Here is a 17,738-nt window from a genome sequence, read left to right as displayed (position 1 = left end):
GAAGGAGCCTCTGCGGAGAAATTACGCAAGATTTAAAAGCCACTTAGGATTATTTCAAATTTGGGGGAGGCAATTTGACAATATGCACAAAGACTCTTATAAATACTCCTGTCTTTAAGTCAGTAACTCTATTTATGGGACTCTGTTCTAAAGTAATAATCCTAAAAGAGGAAAAGCTTTATGCATAAAATGTATTACAATATTGCTTTTAATAGAAAAAAATGGAAATAATCAGCCTAACAATTGGGAAACAAGTTACTGTGTGCCTTCCTCCTGTGGGGTATTTAATATGCTGTCACCAAAATTATGATTATAAAGACAATGTAATACCAGAGGAAAACATTTCGTTATTATATTAAGTAAATATAACAAAACTCTACCAAGATGCACAATTGAAGATAGAGTATGATTATAAATTATGGGAACGGGGAATCTCTTTCACTTAAAAGAGTTTTTTCCAGGGGTGGTAACATTTTGTTTTCTTTCTTTTCCTCTTATCCTTCTGTGTATTTTCCTGTTTTTCAAAATTACTTCATTCACTCAGTAAATATTTACTGAGAGCCCACTATGTTCCAGGCACTGCTCTAGGAACTTGGGGAAACAGCAGTGAACAAAACACAAATCCTGTCCTCGCGGAACTTAACACATTTTATTTGGAGAAGGCAGAAAATTAACAAGATAAGTCAATTAAGTGGCATGTTAGATGATAAGTGATCGGCAAAAAAAATAAGGCAAAGAAAGAGAATAAAGTCAATACTGCATTTACTTTTTGACCTGTAGGGGGAAGATATTCATCCAGGTAAAAGGACCGAATTCCGAACTCGCGCAGCGGTAAGACTGAGAGCCCGGGATACGCCAGCCCTGCAGGTGACGCTGCAGCCCGGGCCGGGCGGGGCGGGTTTAGGTGGGGCGCGGGAGCGCGAGGTGAAGCGGGTCACGTGATGTGAGGGGGCGGGAGCAGGAGGACCACGAAAACACCGAGTTTGGCTCAGCACTTTCTCTCCAGAAAGGCGGGCGGAGCCGAAAACCAAACAAACGTCTTCTTAGAGCTTGGGGGCGGGGCAGGCGGGAGCAGACGGGAGCAGACGGAGCCTCCGGAGCCGAAGCCTTCGCGGAGTTGGTTTTTCGGTTGCTGGTCGTTGTGGCCGAGAGGTCTGAGGTCGGGCTGAGACGTGGGGAGCAATGGCGACCTTTGTGAGCGAGCTGGAGGCGGCCAAGAAGAACTTGAGCGAGGCCCTGGGGGACAACGTGAAACAGTAAGAACTCTACGGACGCAGCCTCCGGGGTTCCGCGCGGGTGCTCCCCCAGCTTTGGGCTGCCGACCCATCATGGAGTTGTTCCCCGCGGCCGCGAGGCCTGTGCAGCCCTCGCGTAGCGGGTGGCGGGGCCTCTGGGTTTCTCGGGCCCGGGAAGGGGCCGGCGGGCAACCCCGACTCACCCGGCTGGAGGGGCCGGGCCTCCCTGGTTCCCTGCGGAACCTGGCGGGCGCCTTCGCCCGAGGCTCTGCCCTGGGTGGGGCGGGAAAAGCTAACTCCACGCCTTCACGCTCAAGGGCCTGTTGGGCGACTGCGGCCCGTGCGAGGGTGCGGAACGCGTGTGGCCTGACTAGCGGCCTGGTCTGAGCCGGCGCCGCGCAGGCGGCCCGCTTCCGGAGGGCTTCCTGGAGGCGGAGGCTTATTGAGCGCGGGTGTTGTGGAGGCACTGTCGGCAAGAGCGTGGACAGCAATTTCGGAAGGCAGACAGACCCTCCGGTGAAATAGTCTCCGAACACTACTGCAGTTATAATGATGATAGCAGTAGCAGACATTTACTGAACACCTTTTTTTTTTTTTTTAATTAATAGCTACTTTATTTATTTATTTATTTATTTATGGCTGTGTTGGGTCTTCGTTTCTGTGGGAGGGCTTTCTCTAGTTGCAGCGAGTGGGGGCCACTCTTCATCGCGGTGCGCGGGCCTCTCACTATCGCGGCCTCTCTTGTTGCGGAGCACAGGCTCCAGACGCGCAGGCTCAGCAGTTGTGGCTCACGGGCCCAGCTCCTCCGCGGCATGTGGGATCTTCCCAGACCAGGGCTCGAACCCGTGTCCCCTGCATTAGCAGGCAGATTCTCAACCACTGCGCCACCAGGGAAGCCCTGAACACCTTTTAAGCGCTCTAAATGTACTATCTCATCTAATCCTCACAACAGAGATGTGAGGTAGGTGCAGTTATTCCCGTTTGATAGATGAGAAAAGTGAGATTTTGAGAGGTTAAGTAACTCTTCAAAGTCATGGCAGGATTGGGACCCTCGCATCTGATTTCTGGCTGTGATACCTTACAGAGGGTTGCAAAGGACCCCAGAGACTCTCAGACAGGCTTTCACCCAGGTTATAGCAGGGGACCGAGTACACAGTCGGGTCAGATGCTGAAATGGCCGAGTGTAAAATCAATAACTCAATACAAGGCTGAAGTCATAGAAGGAACCCTCCAAGGTACAAGGTCGAGTTTGGAAATTTTCAAAACATTGTTATTACAATTTTATTTTTGTAAAATATAAGAAGCAAATTTTAAACGTTTAAAAGTATAAGTCTTGTGTTGCTACTGGATGGTTTCTGTGACATTCTACATGTTTGCATTACTCAACAGATACTCACTTTGAAATGATGTTTCTGGAGGAGCAAGGTGTTTGGGGGATCTTTCTTTTTCTCCAACACTTTCTCCTTCTCATCTTTCTACTTTTCATTATGGCTGGAGATTGAAGTTACTTAACTTGGATGTCATACGTGATTTTTGGAGTTTTTCCTTCTTGTGAAATTTTGGGGTGGCAGAGTCTACTTTTCGTCCTAACAAGATAAATACACAGAATTCCCATGTAAGACTTCTTGGAACACTCATGGTCTAAATGGAATAACTAAGAACAAAATATAATTTTTAAAAATTATTTTAATATTAGGAACGTTAATAAATCAAACTACAAACACTAGAATTAAAATTTAATCATCTAATCTGTTATTTTGGCATAATTATTTAATTTTTTGTAAACATTCATTCCCAAAGATAAAATGTTCTACCTAAAGTTATATTTTAATATTCATGTTGACTTTGTCTCTTTCCTTGCTTACTTAAAAATTCTTAATTATTTTAATGAGTAAAATTGACTGCTTTTACCTTCATTAATTTCTATAGCTTATTTTTGTAATACTGACAGCTAAAATTTACACTTTTTAAGCACAAAAGACTTTTCACTCGGTTACATCTAAGATGCTTACAAATATTTGAAAGTGAATGTTTCCATGTTAAAATAAACCTGGCTTGTGTGTATTGATTAGATGCGATGGTGAACTCTGTGATCCCACACTCCTCACACAAGCTTGGGGTCGCCAGAAATGTTGAAGTTAGCATTTCCTGTTTGGTCTTTAAAGGTCAACACTGGCTATCAAACGTTGGTCAAATAGAGCTGCCAAAGCTAAATTTGGTGCATCTTTAGCTGAGTCTCCACTAACAATGCAATCAAAATATGCTTTTGTGCCAGGAACAGTTAATGGTACAGTGTTGTTCTCTATTAGTTTTTTCCATTCTCTCATTGTCTTTTCCCCCTTCTGCTCCTTGAAAAGCGCTTCTTGGTTGAACAGTCTGTGATATTGCTATACAGTAATTTCTCACATTTCCTCCATGAGTAGTTTGCTTTGGTTTGTACAACGTGACCATTTAAATGTGGTCCTTGTTCGTAGGTAAAATATATAATAAGGTGTTTAAGGAACTCAGATATGAGTTGCTTTCTATTTATGCAGTGGTCCTAATGTTCTTTATGTCAGGTTGTGTGCCCACGTCAGCTTGTAGAAAGAAATGAGCTTTGCTGGCTAACTCACTTTGTATAGTACCCAGTAGAGTTCTGGGTTCAAATGGGTGCCTAGTTTTTTGGATGATTTAGCCATATGTTATTTAATTTTCTCCAGGTATCTCAAGTGCTTCCTAGTCTGACCCATTTATACTCATCACCCATCATTCTCACCTACATAGAGGTTGACTAACTTTGTTTTTGGTATTTTTGAGGAAAACAGTCATTTGTCCATGGCTATACAGCAAGTTAATACAGGGACCAGGATTGGGGAGCGAGTCTTCAACTTGATAGCCAGTGCTGCCTATCTGGGCTAGAAAGTTTGCCACTGGAAAAGATAGACAGCATCATGTTGGCAGAGACTTGCCTTAGTTCTGGAACAAGTTCAGACACTCCAAATATAAATATATTTGCCTCTTTCTTATAAAATAGGAACACAGGGCTTTTAAAATAATGAAGTTTTTCTCATGTTACTATCTTCTTTTGTTGTATAAAATGGGATAGGAAAAGACTTCTGTTTTTCTGTGGAGCTTTATTTCATTTTTTAGTTCTTTAAAAAAAAGCAGGGGGTGGGGCATTTAAGTGTTTGCTGTTGGGAAGTTATTATTGACTATTGGGTGTGACTATCAGGTGAAACATGGTACCAGGCTCTAGAACTAACATGTTTTGCCGTTGAATGAAATGGGTCTTGGGAAGCTTTAAGACGCCACTAAAGCTACGGGGGTTTTCTCCAGTGTGGGGGGAAGGGGGGACGAGGTCAAAGCACAGGAACCCAGGCAATTACATATGTACTTAGCCAGACTTAAGCTAATCTGCATATGGGAGAACAGGAGAAACCCTGCCATGGGTGTAATAGGGCAGTAAGAGCATTAAACCATCTCATTTAGGAACCGCTGCTTTTTTTTTTTTCTTTTTTGTTAGAAACTCAAATGAGCATTAGAAAGTAGCTAATGGTGAATTGAAAGTGATTGTAAAACATACTAAGTAATTTTTAGCCCTGTTTCTTGAAGGAGGAGTAGCTTTCTTCAGCACCGAAACAAGGGGTGTGGATGTGAAAAGTAAAGTATTTTACTCCTGTTTCTAATAATGTTGTTAAGGTATAAAAGATTGGATCCTTTTTTCCTACTAGTTAACTAAAAATTCTTATGATTAGTGGTTGGTTTTCACTCTAAAAACCACTAAGTTTCTCATATGCTCAGGTATTTTTCTTTGTGGCAAGCTGTTTTAGAATCCCATTCAGCCAGGTTAGATTAAAACTTGAGTTCATTTGAAAGGAAAGAGGTCACCCAGAATTGGTATTAATGTCCACTCCTCAGCCCATAAAACACATACACATTTTAGAATATAAATCTTTTTTAAAATTGAGGTGTAATTGACATTTAACTTTATATTAGTCTCAGGGGTACAACATAACGATTCAGTATTTGTATATATTGCAAAATGGTCACCACAGTAACTCTAGTTCACATCTCTCACCATACATAGTTTAAAAGATTCTTTTCTTGTGATGAGAACTTTTAAGATCTCCTCTCAGCAATTTTCAAATATGCAATATTTGATCATTTTAATAATACTTTAAAATATAAATCTTAAGTGTAGGTTTCTGGTGAGCAGGTCTTTTGGAAGGGCAACAGCGAGAAAGGAAAGGTACAGCAGTGGTTTTTGGCTGGTTGACTCACGAGTCTGCTTCTGTGACTACTGCTCAGTCCCTTTTAGGGAGGACTTTCCTTCTTCTGATGGTATTCTGACTCCTAAGTACCTTAAACAACAGAGATTTATCTTCTCACGGTTCTGGAGTCTAGAAGTCTGACATCCAGGTGTGAGCAGGGTTGTTGTCTTCTGAGGCCTCTCCCCTTGGCTTTTGCCTGCTGTCTCTCTCTCTGTGTCCTAATCTCTTCTTATGAGGACACCAGTCACATTGGGTTAGGGCCCGCCCTGACAACTCCATTTTTACTTAATTACCTCTTTCAAGGCCCTACTTCCAAGTACAGTCACATTCTGAGGCACTGGGGGTTAGGGCTTCAACGAATGAATTTGGGGGGAACACAACTCAGTCCATAACACTAGGGAATGCAAAATTTCCTTCCTTCCCTGGGAGTTGAGGCAGATAAGGTGAACTTGGGGAAGAAGCAAAACCTGAGGTTCTTAATATTGTTTCTGCCTCTGCAGATACTGGGCTAACTTAAAGTTGTGGTTCAAGCAGAAGATCAGCAAAGAAGAGTTTGACCTTGAAGCTCATAGACTTCTCACACAGGATAATGGTAAAATAATTATCTGGGGAGTTATTTTACTGTTCTAAAGTTTTCCCAGATTTGCAATAAATTAAAAATTTATTAAAAATTAAAAAAAAATTTTGGTTTTAGTGGTGTGTAAGGTCATTTAAATAATGTGGATATTTAAAATTAAATGTAAAGAATGGCAGAGTAGGGGATACCCAAAGTCCTTAAAAGCTAGACTGAAACAGTGGGTTCCTTATGTTGTAAATATTCTGTATTTGACTTGTGACAATCTTCCCTTTTTCAGTCCATTCTCACAACGATTTCCTCCTGGCTATTCTCACGCGTTGTCAGATTTTGGTGTCTACACCAGGTAAGGGAGTAGAAATACCTCCAGGGATGTCAGTCAGCAAAACCACAGAATGCTGGGCTTACTAGACTTTCACTTCCTTTAACAGACTTGTTTGCAAATGAAATGTTCTTTGAACTGCTCAGAAGAAACATTTTATTGTGTAATACAGATTCTTCTATAGAACCTTTTTAAAGCAGGCGATTTCTCTGTCCTTTCATTGACTTTTGGTCTTTACCCCCCATTCAGCTGGGTTTAGATTACTTAAATAAATGAGAGGTGAGGAGGAGGGTAGGTGGTCAGGAGGAAGAAGCTGAGGAGTGAAGAGAGGGAATTTGGTGGTTAGGAGAGCGTTTCCATAGATATAGGGAAGGTAAAGTACGTGGAGGGGAAACCACAGCATATGTTGAGAACCTGGACTTTCTCCTCTTCTTAATTAAGTGAGATGTTAGCATCTGGAAGGTTGGAGCTTCAGCATGTGTTTGGCAAACTATTGGTGAAGAACAAAGATAGTGAATAGCAGCATGTTGGGGAGGTACGTGGATGCTAAGTCTGTCACTTCGACCTAAATAAATAGGTATAGGCAGAATGATTTCTTTGTCCCTAATTTTTTGGAGCTTAAGTGGTACAAGTCACCTCTTTCAGTTTTATTTTAATCAGTCAAAAACAAATAACTAAATACGTTAAAACTTTGCCTCATGATAAAGCTTATCCTGGGCTCTTGTTAAAAACTTGAATTTACAGGTACCTCTTACTGTAGATTAAATTGAATTTTTTGTTGTTTAAAGGGCCTGTGGTGATTCTGATGATCATTTATTAAAAGCCCATGTTTATCTAGAAATGACTAGTATTTTGTATCATCCCCCTCTGCTAAGCTCTGTTGTAAGATAGAGAATTCAGATGAGATCTCCTAAAGGCCTGTTCTCCACACTCAAAGAAGTCGCCATTGGTGTGAAGAATAATAAACAGTGAGCGTTTGTTTACAGAGATTGGTGTTAGAGAGGGAAGGCTGTTTTCCACCCCTCACCACACCCCTCACTGCACATCCTACACTGTGTCACATTTCTGATGTTTTATTTAATTTAAATAGAAGTGGACTTTTGCCAGTTAGATCATAAAGATAATCCACTTCATTGTATAAAGTTTAATTTGTTCAGAAAAGCCAACATTGTGAGGATTAGATCTTACTTTTTAGGTAGGTATATTCTAAAGTGCCACACACCCGGAAGGTTCAGTGGGATGATCGGAATAAAAACCTTGGTTGATAGGAGTCAAGGGGCTTGGGTTCAAATTTAGGTTTTGCCACTAGCTTAGATAATGTAGTTTATTATTGAGTGTTCTTAGCGTCCACATTTATAAAATAGAGACAGTAATATCTACCCTGCAGGATTATAAAAAAAAAAACAGATGAAAGAATATGCAAAAAGTACTCTTAAAAATAAAAAATTGCAAACAAATACGAAGTGGTATTAGTATAGGTGGCTGATTTTAATTAAATAAAGCCTTTGATATTCTTGAATGTTGTTGGTTAAAAATAAATGAAGAAACATTGGAATTTAGAGACTATTTCTCAAACACCCAAAATATCTTCCCTTAAAATGAAATTAATATTTGCTTGCAACAAAGAGGTGATTTCTATTAAAAGTAAAGTATAGAAATACAGTTTTTTGTACTTTAATAATTGTGGTTAGGTTGGTTACTGTTTTCTAAGTCAGGCAGGAAGGATGATTTTAATAATGTTATTTATTGAATACTGTAACTGCAGTGCCTTAGATGCTTTACGTGCATTATCATTAATCCTCACAACAACTCTTCAGAGGTATTGGCCTCTTTTTTATATGCTAGGAAACAAACTTCAGAGGAGAGAAAACAAAACAAACTAAAAACTTACCTGAGGCCCTCTTCAGCTAGTAAGTAGAAGTGTTGGATCCAAACCAAAATCTGAGTGCTGCTGTGAAGCCCTCCTTCCTTGGGGTCAGAGTCAGCCCTTGCCATGCATGCTTTGCTTCCTCACCTGAGGTATTTGGCCACTCAGCAGCAGCACTGCCTAACATCGAGTTGCGTTCATCAGGGAAATCATCTAAGATTGACCGGCCTTACCAGGTGTGATCTAGGTGTGCCAAAGACACTTAAAGTGATGGAGAAGAGGAACTTGACTTCCCAAACAGTTCTTTTTTAGCTGAGGAACCAGGAATATTTTTTCAAAGCTTTACAAACTCATTCTTCCAAAAACATCAAGATGAAATAATGTTTTGCTAGAATGATGGGTGATTTTTTTTTTTTCTTTTCCTAAAAAAATTCTTTGGGATATTTTTTTCAAGTGTACTGTAATGAGCTTGTATAACTTTTGATTTTTTTTTTAACACTAAACTATATATGTTCATGGTTTAAAAAAAAATAGTACAGAGGGTCTTAGAATGAAAAGCTTCCCACTCCTAGACCAGCTTGTTCTCAGAGACAGCTGCTTTTGTTTTTTGTTCTTCTTATGGGACCTCAGTGGCTCCTTAGAGTGTGCTGAAACGTCTTTCTGGATTGACTGGTTGTAAACATCTGTCTTGCCTTATTGCTCTGTGTTTTGTGAGATTTCCTCAATTCTTTCAGCCTGTCTGTCCAGTGCATTCTTTAATTCAGCAATTTTTGTAGCGTCTTCTTTGTGTTTTATGGATACCCATCTTCTCAAACTTCTCTGATGATCTGAATTAGAGATTATTCAAGTTCTTTGTGTTGCCTGAATTCTGTATCTCTAGGATCTCAATTTTTATTTATTTATTTTTTTAGTTTGGTCTTTCTTACCATGTTAAGCTTATCATCAAATGTCTGAGAATCCACATTTACGAATGAAGCATAAAACCTGGAGATTGTGCTTTACAGTGAGCTGACGGGAGGCCAGCCATTACAGTGAGGTTCCTCAAGTGCCAGCCTGCAGAGAACTGTGCTCTAGGGTACCAACATTCATACCAGCTACCTCAGTAAATCCCAGACATTTTATTCTATATAACTAGAGAAGAGTTTTCCATTTTCCTGTCCTTGCCACCTGTTTATACTGCACTATATACAGGAGTGAGTGGGGCTGGTTTCATGGGGCCAGGAACTGTCCATGAACTTGGAAGGGCCTGCACTTGGTTTAGTGCTGTACTGTGGTTATCTTGAAATTCTTAACTTTTGAGCAAGGGACCCTGCATTTTTATTTTGTACTGAGTTCAGTCCTGGGGGTGAGGGAAGGGGTTTGTATGGATGACTTTTCAATATAGATCTTCCATTAATCTTGTTTTTAGCTGTACTATCCCTTCTGGTTTCCACTGCACTTACCTTCTCCAAATCCAGATTCTTTGTGGATATCTACTAGTCAGGCTTATTTACTTCCACCTATTTACCAACCTTGCCAGCTTAGGTCATAGCTTCCAAGTGTCTGCTTTGTAAGTTGGCTCCTTTTTAGCCCATCTTTGAAATTTGTTGAGATCTCATCTTGGTCTGCCACTCGTTTTCCTTTTTATCTGTGTTGTGGATGTGTGCCATTTACTTTTTTCTACTATCATTTTTAGTAGGGTCTTGGAAGAGAGAGGAGACAAATACATGTGCTCATTTCACCATCTTGAACTAGAAAATTCTGTCCTGCTTTTATAATACTACTGCTACTAATAAGCAGACAAACACCCAGTAAACAATTAAAAATGTGAAAAACAAATTTGTCTTCCTAAAAGAACAATTTTGGTTACAGCTAGAAAAAAAATGTGATTTGAGAGAAGTTTTGTTTAGAGAAGGAGAATGTTTTGTTTAGAGAAGGAGAATGAGAAGATCTGAATTTAAGCATTTGTTCATTTTCATCATTTGAGCATTTCATACTTTTTTAGCCTAAAGTGAAAACAAACTTAGCAGTTATCAATTGTCGTTCTTTTCTCTTATGATTGTTATTTTTCTGTCTTATAGAGGGTGCTGGATCTTTACCCTGGACAGGGGGTTCTGCAGCCAAACCTGGAAAACCAAAGGGAAAGAAAAAGCTTTCTTCTGTTCGTCAGAAATTTGACGTAGGTTGTTCAGTAGATCTTGGTAACAACTGATTTAAGCACTGGTGTGATGGAACTGGCTTTAGTTTTTTAATGAATATTACAATTCTGGTAGTAAAGTTGAAAAAAAAGGGCATGATTTGGGGAGAAAACGGTGTTATTATATTTGAATTTGGTGAAGAGGGCTTCAAAGATTGTGTCTGAATTTTTATTCTAGTTTGTTATTGTGCAATTATTAATATGTTATCATTAGTACCTAATGATTTTTCAGTGATTCAACAACTATGCCTGTGCTCTTTTTCCTCTTAAATATCTTTGTGGAATGAGTAATGTTTCATTATTATTCAGATTGAAGACTTCTGTTCCAAGGGTCCAGGAGGCCCAGAGCCCTCTGGCAGGACGCTGCTGACGCCCCACTAGGCCTTGAGCCTTCTGGGGATCCTCAGAGAAATCTTGGAGGCATTGGGCTATAAAATTTGTAAATGTTTTAGAATAACTCGCTTTTTTTTTTCTGGTTTATATCCAGGGAACAAAGTTTCCCAAAAGTATCCCTTTTATAGATTTGACTGGGTATTGATAGCTTTATTCATTAACATCAACAAACATTTATTTATTTCTACCTTGGCTCTATGTTTTAAGTCAAGAATATTCGATCTGGAGGGCATCAATATCTCCAGAGAGGTATGCTTGGTTTAAAAAAGCATGTTTGATATAAAATATAGTTTTATACTTACTTGGAAAATGGAAAAACAACAAGTATTGCTTTTATAATACAAACTTCAAACAGGACAAGCCATATTCACTACAAAATCTTGTGAGTTGGGCTTAAGCAAAAGCTACTGAGGCGTATCTCCCACTGATTATGGAGAATATAATTGGGCTATCAGCATCTCCCAGAGGAAGACTGAGGTTTTATGAGTGGAAAAGATTGGGAAAAACTATTTTTAAAAAAACTAATGACTGTGTCTTAGAAAGGTTCTGTGTTGAGAATTGTTAGTAGAAGATAATAGTAAGTAAAGAGTTACACTACCCTACATTATCTTGGAATATTTGTTATTAGATCTGTTATATTGGTTAGCTGGGTTTTTTTAGGGCTTTTTTAAAGCATTATATATTTTTATTTTCAGAATCTGCTTACATACAAGTATACTTAAAATACTCTGACTTGTTTGAAAATAGTTTTATATCTTCTCCTTCTCCCCAATTGTTATTTTTAGCACAGAGCCGTATATTCTGTGATTACCGAGGTATTAATTGAATAGAATAAACTGCTATGCATAGTACTGTTACTCCCCATAACTCATGTCTTCATTATTACTATGTAATGGGTGTGAATCTGTGATTAGTTGTGCATGAGTTACTTTTTTTTTTTTTTAACTCCTGTGGTATAGTTTTGGTAGCATTAATTTGTGGGATCTCAGGTCCAATTCATAGGTTACTTTTGTTTGTGTCTTATTACTTGCCACATAATGAATAATTTTGAAAAGTTTTCTTACCCATAGCATAGATTCCAGCCTCAAAATCCTCTCTCGGGAGCCCAGCAGTTTGTGGCCAAGGATCCCCAAGATGATGATGACTTGAAACTTTGTTCCCACACAATGATGCTTCCCACCCGGGGTCAGCTTGAAGGGAGAATGATAGTGACTGCTTACGAGCATGGACTGGACAACGTCACCGAGGAGGCTGTCTCAGCTGTGGTCTATGCGGTGGAGGTTGGTTTGCTGGTGGCAGAAACACTCTTACACATTGAATGTGACAAGCTTGTGTGAGTTATTCAAAGTTGGTACTGCAAGAAAAGAACTAAAATGTGACTCTGACCTCAGAATTGTCATCGTTGAAAGTTGTTTTCTTTAGAGGGGAGAAACATCACAATCCAAACAATTGCCTTCAGTTAACAGACTAAGCTTTTCAGAAAGGTTACTTGTGGCATAACACTTTGGATGTTTAATTTCTCAACAAGGGGACAGTTTTTAAGCAAAAATAAAAAACAAAATGAGATTGAGAATCCTAAAGATTAAAATCACTTGATGTTGCTGTGGTACGGCATTTGAAGAGCATTATTAGACTTGGCGTCTGAACTGTGGGATTCTTGTCTCAGCACACTCTTTCATTCATTCATTTTACTCATTTAGTTACTCGACAGAACATACACTGGGCTCTAGAGTGCACAGGTACTAACTGGAAACATTGAGTCATTCCTTCCAATTCTCTGGGCCTCCGTTTCCTTGCCGGTGCCTCAGAGATTATAATAGCTGTCTCATGAAGTTATAAACATTGAATCATAAATTGTACCATGAAGTCCTGACATGAGCTGATCTTATTGGTAGAACTGAAACATCATCCCCGACCCCAGCACCCCTGTTAATAAGGGTAGGCTGGGACTGGTTCTGTCTCTGTTTTCACAGACATTCTCTAACCCTCTCTTAGGTACTTGGCTCTCACAAAGGTGAAGAGATATTAAATACCTAACTTTCTGTTTATTTCCTATATATCTTTTGTTTATGTGGCTTTTGAGAGAGCCAAGGTTCTTTTTATGCAAGGATTTTAGTAGATTGGGCACTATAACCAATATGTTCCTGATCGTGAAACATTTTGTACCATTTTAAACCAAGCTTCAAGGTAGTTTGCTGCTTAAAAAAATTACTTATTTTTGTACTTTTATTTAAAGTTATCTGAACATCATTTTTGAGAGAGAGGAGCCAATTCAGAGACATAAAAACTTTAATAAATTTCAGGTAGAGCAAGCCCATCCTAAATAGAACTAAATAAAAATAGCATGTCTCCCTTTGCTCTTTTCTATACCCTCCTGCCCTGGTATGTATGGCTCTGTGGCTCTTTAGTGAACATTCGTTTGGTTTCAGCACTTGTTTGCCTGTCTCACATCTCCATCCACTAAATGCCAATAAACATTTTTTGGTCAAAGGAAGTTTTATGGTTTGCTTTTAAAGAGGAGTTCATGCTTTTTTTTCTCTTTTTTTTCTTGTTTTTACAGAATCACCTTAAAGATATACTGACATCAGTTGTGTCAAGAAGGAAAGCTTATCGACTACGTGATGGTCATTTTAAATATGCCTTTGGTAGTAATGTGACCCCACAGCCATACCTGAAGAATAGTGTAGTAGCTTACAACAACTTAATAGAAAGGTATATGAAGTTTCTTGTGATTTTTGCATCCATCCTTCCTAATTGGTTACACTACTCTTTTGTAATAGACCACTGTTAAAATTGGTTACCGGGGCTCTGTGCGTCTAAGGTACCTCTGAGAGCAGTATGGTTTTATTTTCTTAAGTTGCATCCTTGCGTGATAACTAGTGAATTCTTTTGGTACTCTTTATATTGGAAGTGAAGTTGTAGAATTTGGCTGCTGCATGCGGTTTAAAGTGAGTGCCCCCCACTTTCCGAAGTACAGTGGAGTCGTTCCCTGGGGCAGTGCGTCTGGATGCTTCCTGAGGGGCAGCACCTGACTGGTGGGGGGAGTGGGCCGGCTCTCACTCAGGAACATGACCTGTGCTTGTTGGGTCAAGGTTGGGTTTCTTGGTGGTGGGAGGAGGAGCAGTAGGTGATTCTCCAGGTCCTTATCTGGCTTTTTTAGCTGTAGCTCAAAATAGCGGCCTGTGCTGGGTGTCGTCAGGTTGCTCTTGGCATCCTCTTGTGCAGATCTGGTCTCTCAGCTCCGATCTCTGGAACCTGTCTGTCTGCACTCCACTGTGGGCTCCCAGGACCTCTCTGATGTTCTGAGTCATCCCTCTGAGATGACCTGGATTACCTTCATCCCTGTGTTGTCTCTTTTCAGGGAGAAGAGAGGTAAAGAGATGACAAGGGAGATAAAACTTCAGAGAAAAAAGTGTGATTGGGAAGGCTGGCAGGAGTGATGCTGGGGAAGAAGTAATGGGCAGGGAAGGCAGGAGGAGTGATGGTGAGGGATGTGGGGCGGGAAGGCTGAGCAGGGAGTTGAACAGAAGCAGACAGTGCTGACACCATGGGGAGGCCGTGGTACTGGTGCCTGTTTCATGGTTCTGAAGACCTTGAGACGGCTCACAGGGCTCATTTGGAAGATCACTGGCGTAAACTGGGTTCACTATTTAGATTGCCATAGGTGAAGATTTACTTTCTCAATCTCATTCAGGCATATCTGTTTGGGATTATTTGTTCTCATTTGTGAGTCATTCTTCTCTAGAGAAAAACAAACCAAAAAGAGTAAAAGAGTGGCCCCTCGTAGCAGGTGAGCGCTGGAGCGGTGTGTGAGCCTGTGTGTGACCCTGCCGGGCCTCCAGCTGCCCTCCCCGCCTGCCAGCCTGTCCCTGTGAGGCTCCTGTCTCACCATCGGCCGCTTGTTTCTCTATCAGCGCTGCCTTTGTCTGCTGCCGGAGCCCACGCTCACGCTCCACTCGTGCTTTCGTTCTAGTTCCCTCCGCACTGTTGTTTCACCTCCTGCATGCTCTCCAAAATTGCATAGGTTATCTCCTACTGTATTACCATACAAAAATTATGTCTGACTTCCCAGCTGATGTTATATCTGGGTTCTATTTTGGGAAATTGGCAAGATCTGGATGAATTTTCTCCACCCTCCATTTTTGCCTGTTGCTTTTTTTGTGCTTTATTTTCTTGTTATTTTTGATCCTGTTGTCTCCAGTATCATTTACCTACCTCTCCAAGTTGGTTGTTTCCAATTTCATTTTCCTTTAATGAAGGTCTATTATTTTTTTCCAACTAGAAGCTCTTTAAGGGCAGGGAACAATTTTGACTCAGTATCCTGACTTAGTATTTTAGCACTGTGGAGGGAGGAGGGTAAATGCAGTTGCACTGCGTTTTATTTCCAGCCCAGCAGATGGGCTGCCTTTAAAAATTAAAATTATAGACTACTCATGTATACACTGGCTGAAAGATAATTGGATTTCTGATTCACGTTGCGATATATTTTATAAGCAGTATTCTAGCAGCCCATCCCTATTCTGTTTGTTCAGGTGTGTCCATCTTACTTACTGGGAATATTTCTGAAATGTTTTGTTTCCAGCCCTCCAGCCTTTTCTGCTCCTTGTGCCGGCCAGAACCCAGCGTCTCACCTGCCCCCTGACGACGCCGAGCAGCAGGCTGCACTCCTGCTGGCGTGCTCGGGGGACACGCTGCCCACATCTTTGCCTCCGGTGAACATGTACGACCTTTTTGAAGCTTTGCAGGTAACTCTTGCCTCCTTAAGGTTCACCTAGACCTATGGATAGGTTCAAAGTTTCTTCAAGTCTACAAAGATACTCGCTAGCTTTTCCATTTCCTGGCTTTTGTTTTTCAGTTTTTATTGTTTGTTATTAAAGCCATTAATAGTAACCTAATCTTTCAAACCCCGGGCTCAAGAGTCCTTCCTAACTTAACCTCCCGCATCCCTCACCTCCCCAGTGAAAGAAAAAAAATCTCCTTGTCCCCTTATTTCTATTTCAGAGCCTTGTTATTTCCTTGTTTTCTTGTTATCTGATTTGGGATTAATTAGGTTCTGGCTTAAAACTTACAGGTTTGTGTGTCTTTTGTGTGAGTGTTTTGTTGATATAAACCTTACTTTCATTTTCTGTGTTGGAAAAGTAAGTATACTGAAGTATAATTGGAGACGTGCTGATTTTTTTTAAATCCCAGGTACACAGGGAAGTCATTCCTACACACACTGTATATGCTCTCAACATTGAAAGGATCATTATGAAACTCTGGCATCCAAATCATGAAGAGCTGCAGCAAGACAAAGTCCACTGCCAGCGCTTGGCAGCCAAGGAGGGGCTTTTGCTCTGCTGAATTAGGATTTGAGGGTGTGGGACCCTCTTCAAGTTCATTGATTATTGAGAATTGAATGTTTTGGGGGTCCACATTTCAAGACTGAAGTGTGTAGAGTAAATATAACCTTTCCTATGGAAATGTGATAGTACATTTTGTGTTGCTACTGTGAAGCCATTAACAAATCTGATTTTAATAATGACCCATATCTCTGTATGTATGTGTGTGTGTGTTCCCAGTTATGGGAATAGGCACTGAGAAAGTTCTGTGCCTGGAATGGTGCTGTTTAGACATCTGAGGCCTAGTATCCTGTGGTCTGCATGTGAGGTAGGTGACATTCTAGAACAAAGAAGCTGTTATAACTTAGTCCCCACGATCAGCAGGACATCTGTGTGTTTAGAGACGTCACGTATTCTGTATCTGGCAAGTCTAAAATTTCTGCTTTCCTCCTGAAGAAAGAACTGTGCTTTTAACACAGTGTTAAAAATTGGTTATCATTTTTAGTGACCAGTTTTTTTTATATATATATATATATATATATATATATATATATATGTATATTTTGTGACCAGTTTAATTTTTAACAGGTATAGGTAGTTGCCTAAAGATTCATTACAACTCCATAGAAAATAAGACTTAGAAATGCTGTGCTATTAGACAAAATAAAGTCCTTTCTTTAAATTAAAAACCAAATCAAAACAATCTTAGAATGTAATTAACCTTATAAAATATCTTCTCATAACTCATTTCTTTTATAGAGTTGTTTTGCCCAAAGACTTTGATTGGCAGGTTCATCTATTAATTATTCCTATAGACTGTTTTAAGAAGTCCATGTAAACATATTGGATTTATACTTGGTAATTCTCCTATTCCTATGAGGTACCTTTTTCTATACTTTCAAATGGCAGTGTTACTAATAACTGTTTGTTTCTTTAGAGATATGTTGCTTTTTAGTCAAGAGGTGTTATTGGTGGATACATTAGAATGTACAGATGGGTTTAAGTAGGTCTGAATAATATATGTATAGATATGTATATATGGTTCAATATCTGGATCTGTGTATTTGGTTTTGTACTTTAAATGCAACAAATAAACCTTTTGGGAGAAAAATTTTTTTGTTTGTTTATTAAAGTAAACACATAAGGACTACTGCCTTCTACAGAAATATGAAGAACCTTGCTTTATGAGATCTTAGCAGAGACTTTTCAAAAGAATGTACTAGATGAGAAAGATTAAAAGCAGGTTCCAATTAAGGCATGTCATTTCTTCCTCTTGTGATACGTAGGTTAAGACTAAAAAGAAAAAACAGCCTAGTTTCGGTTCTCGGCACAAGTCTGAAAAGTCCTTTAGAGTTTTAGATAACTCAAGAATTTTTAGGGTTTGTAAGAATTTGAACTGGTATCTAACTGCATATAGTGGTTTTGGTTTGGCCTATCCATGTATCTGAGCCTTAATGCTAAGTGTGTGTTAAATTTCATGTGTTCCATAGATGGAGAGGCAGCTAGAAGCCTCAGACATGCCCTGCTGCCCATTGCAGTGGCAGGTTCCATAGAAATCTGTATAGCAGAGGGACCTCCAAACAGAAAAATTCCTCACTAC

The 17,738-nt window shown here is 39.9% G+C and overlaps 1 protein-coding gene across 1 annotated transcript; it reads left to right on the top strand.

Moving 5' to 3' along the window:
- Positions 1-733: 733 nt before the first annotated feature.
- TADA1 (transcriptional adaptor 1) lies at positions 734-17,249 on the top strand. Its single transcript, XM_036872045.1, has 8 exons — positions 734-1,256; positions 5,986-6,077; positions 6,340-6,405; positions 10,309-10,406; positions 11,888-12,097; positions 13,378-13,529; positions 15,400-15,562; positions 16,008-17,249. Exons 1-8 carry the CDS (start codon positions 1,183-1,185, stop codon positions 16,158-16,160), a joined length of 1,008 nt encoding a protein of 335 aa, XP_036727940.1. The 5' UTR covers positions 734-1,182; the 3' UTR covers positions 16,161-17,249.
- The last annotated feature ends 489 nt before the right edge of the window (positions 17,250-17,738 follow it).

The sequence above is a fragment of the Balaenoptera musculus genome, chromosome 1 (assembly GCF_009873245.2).
Source record: "Balaenoptera musculus isolate JJ_BM4_2016_0621 chromosome 1, mBalMus1.pri.v3, whole genome shotgun sequence".
NCBI lineage: Eukaryota > Metazoa > Chordata > Mammalia > Artiodactyla > Balaenopteridae > Balaenoptera > Balaenoptera musculus.
Note: the sequence above shows the minus strand (reverse complement) of the source record. Positions and strands in the feature narration are given on the sequence as shown.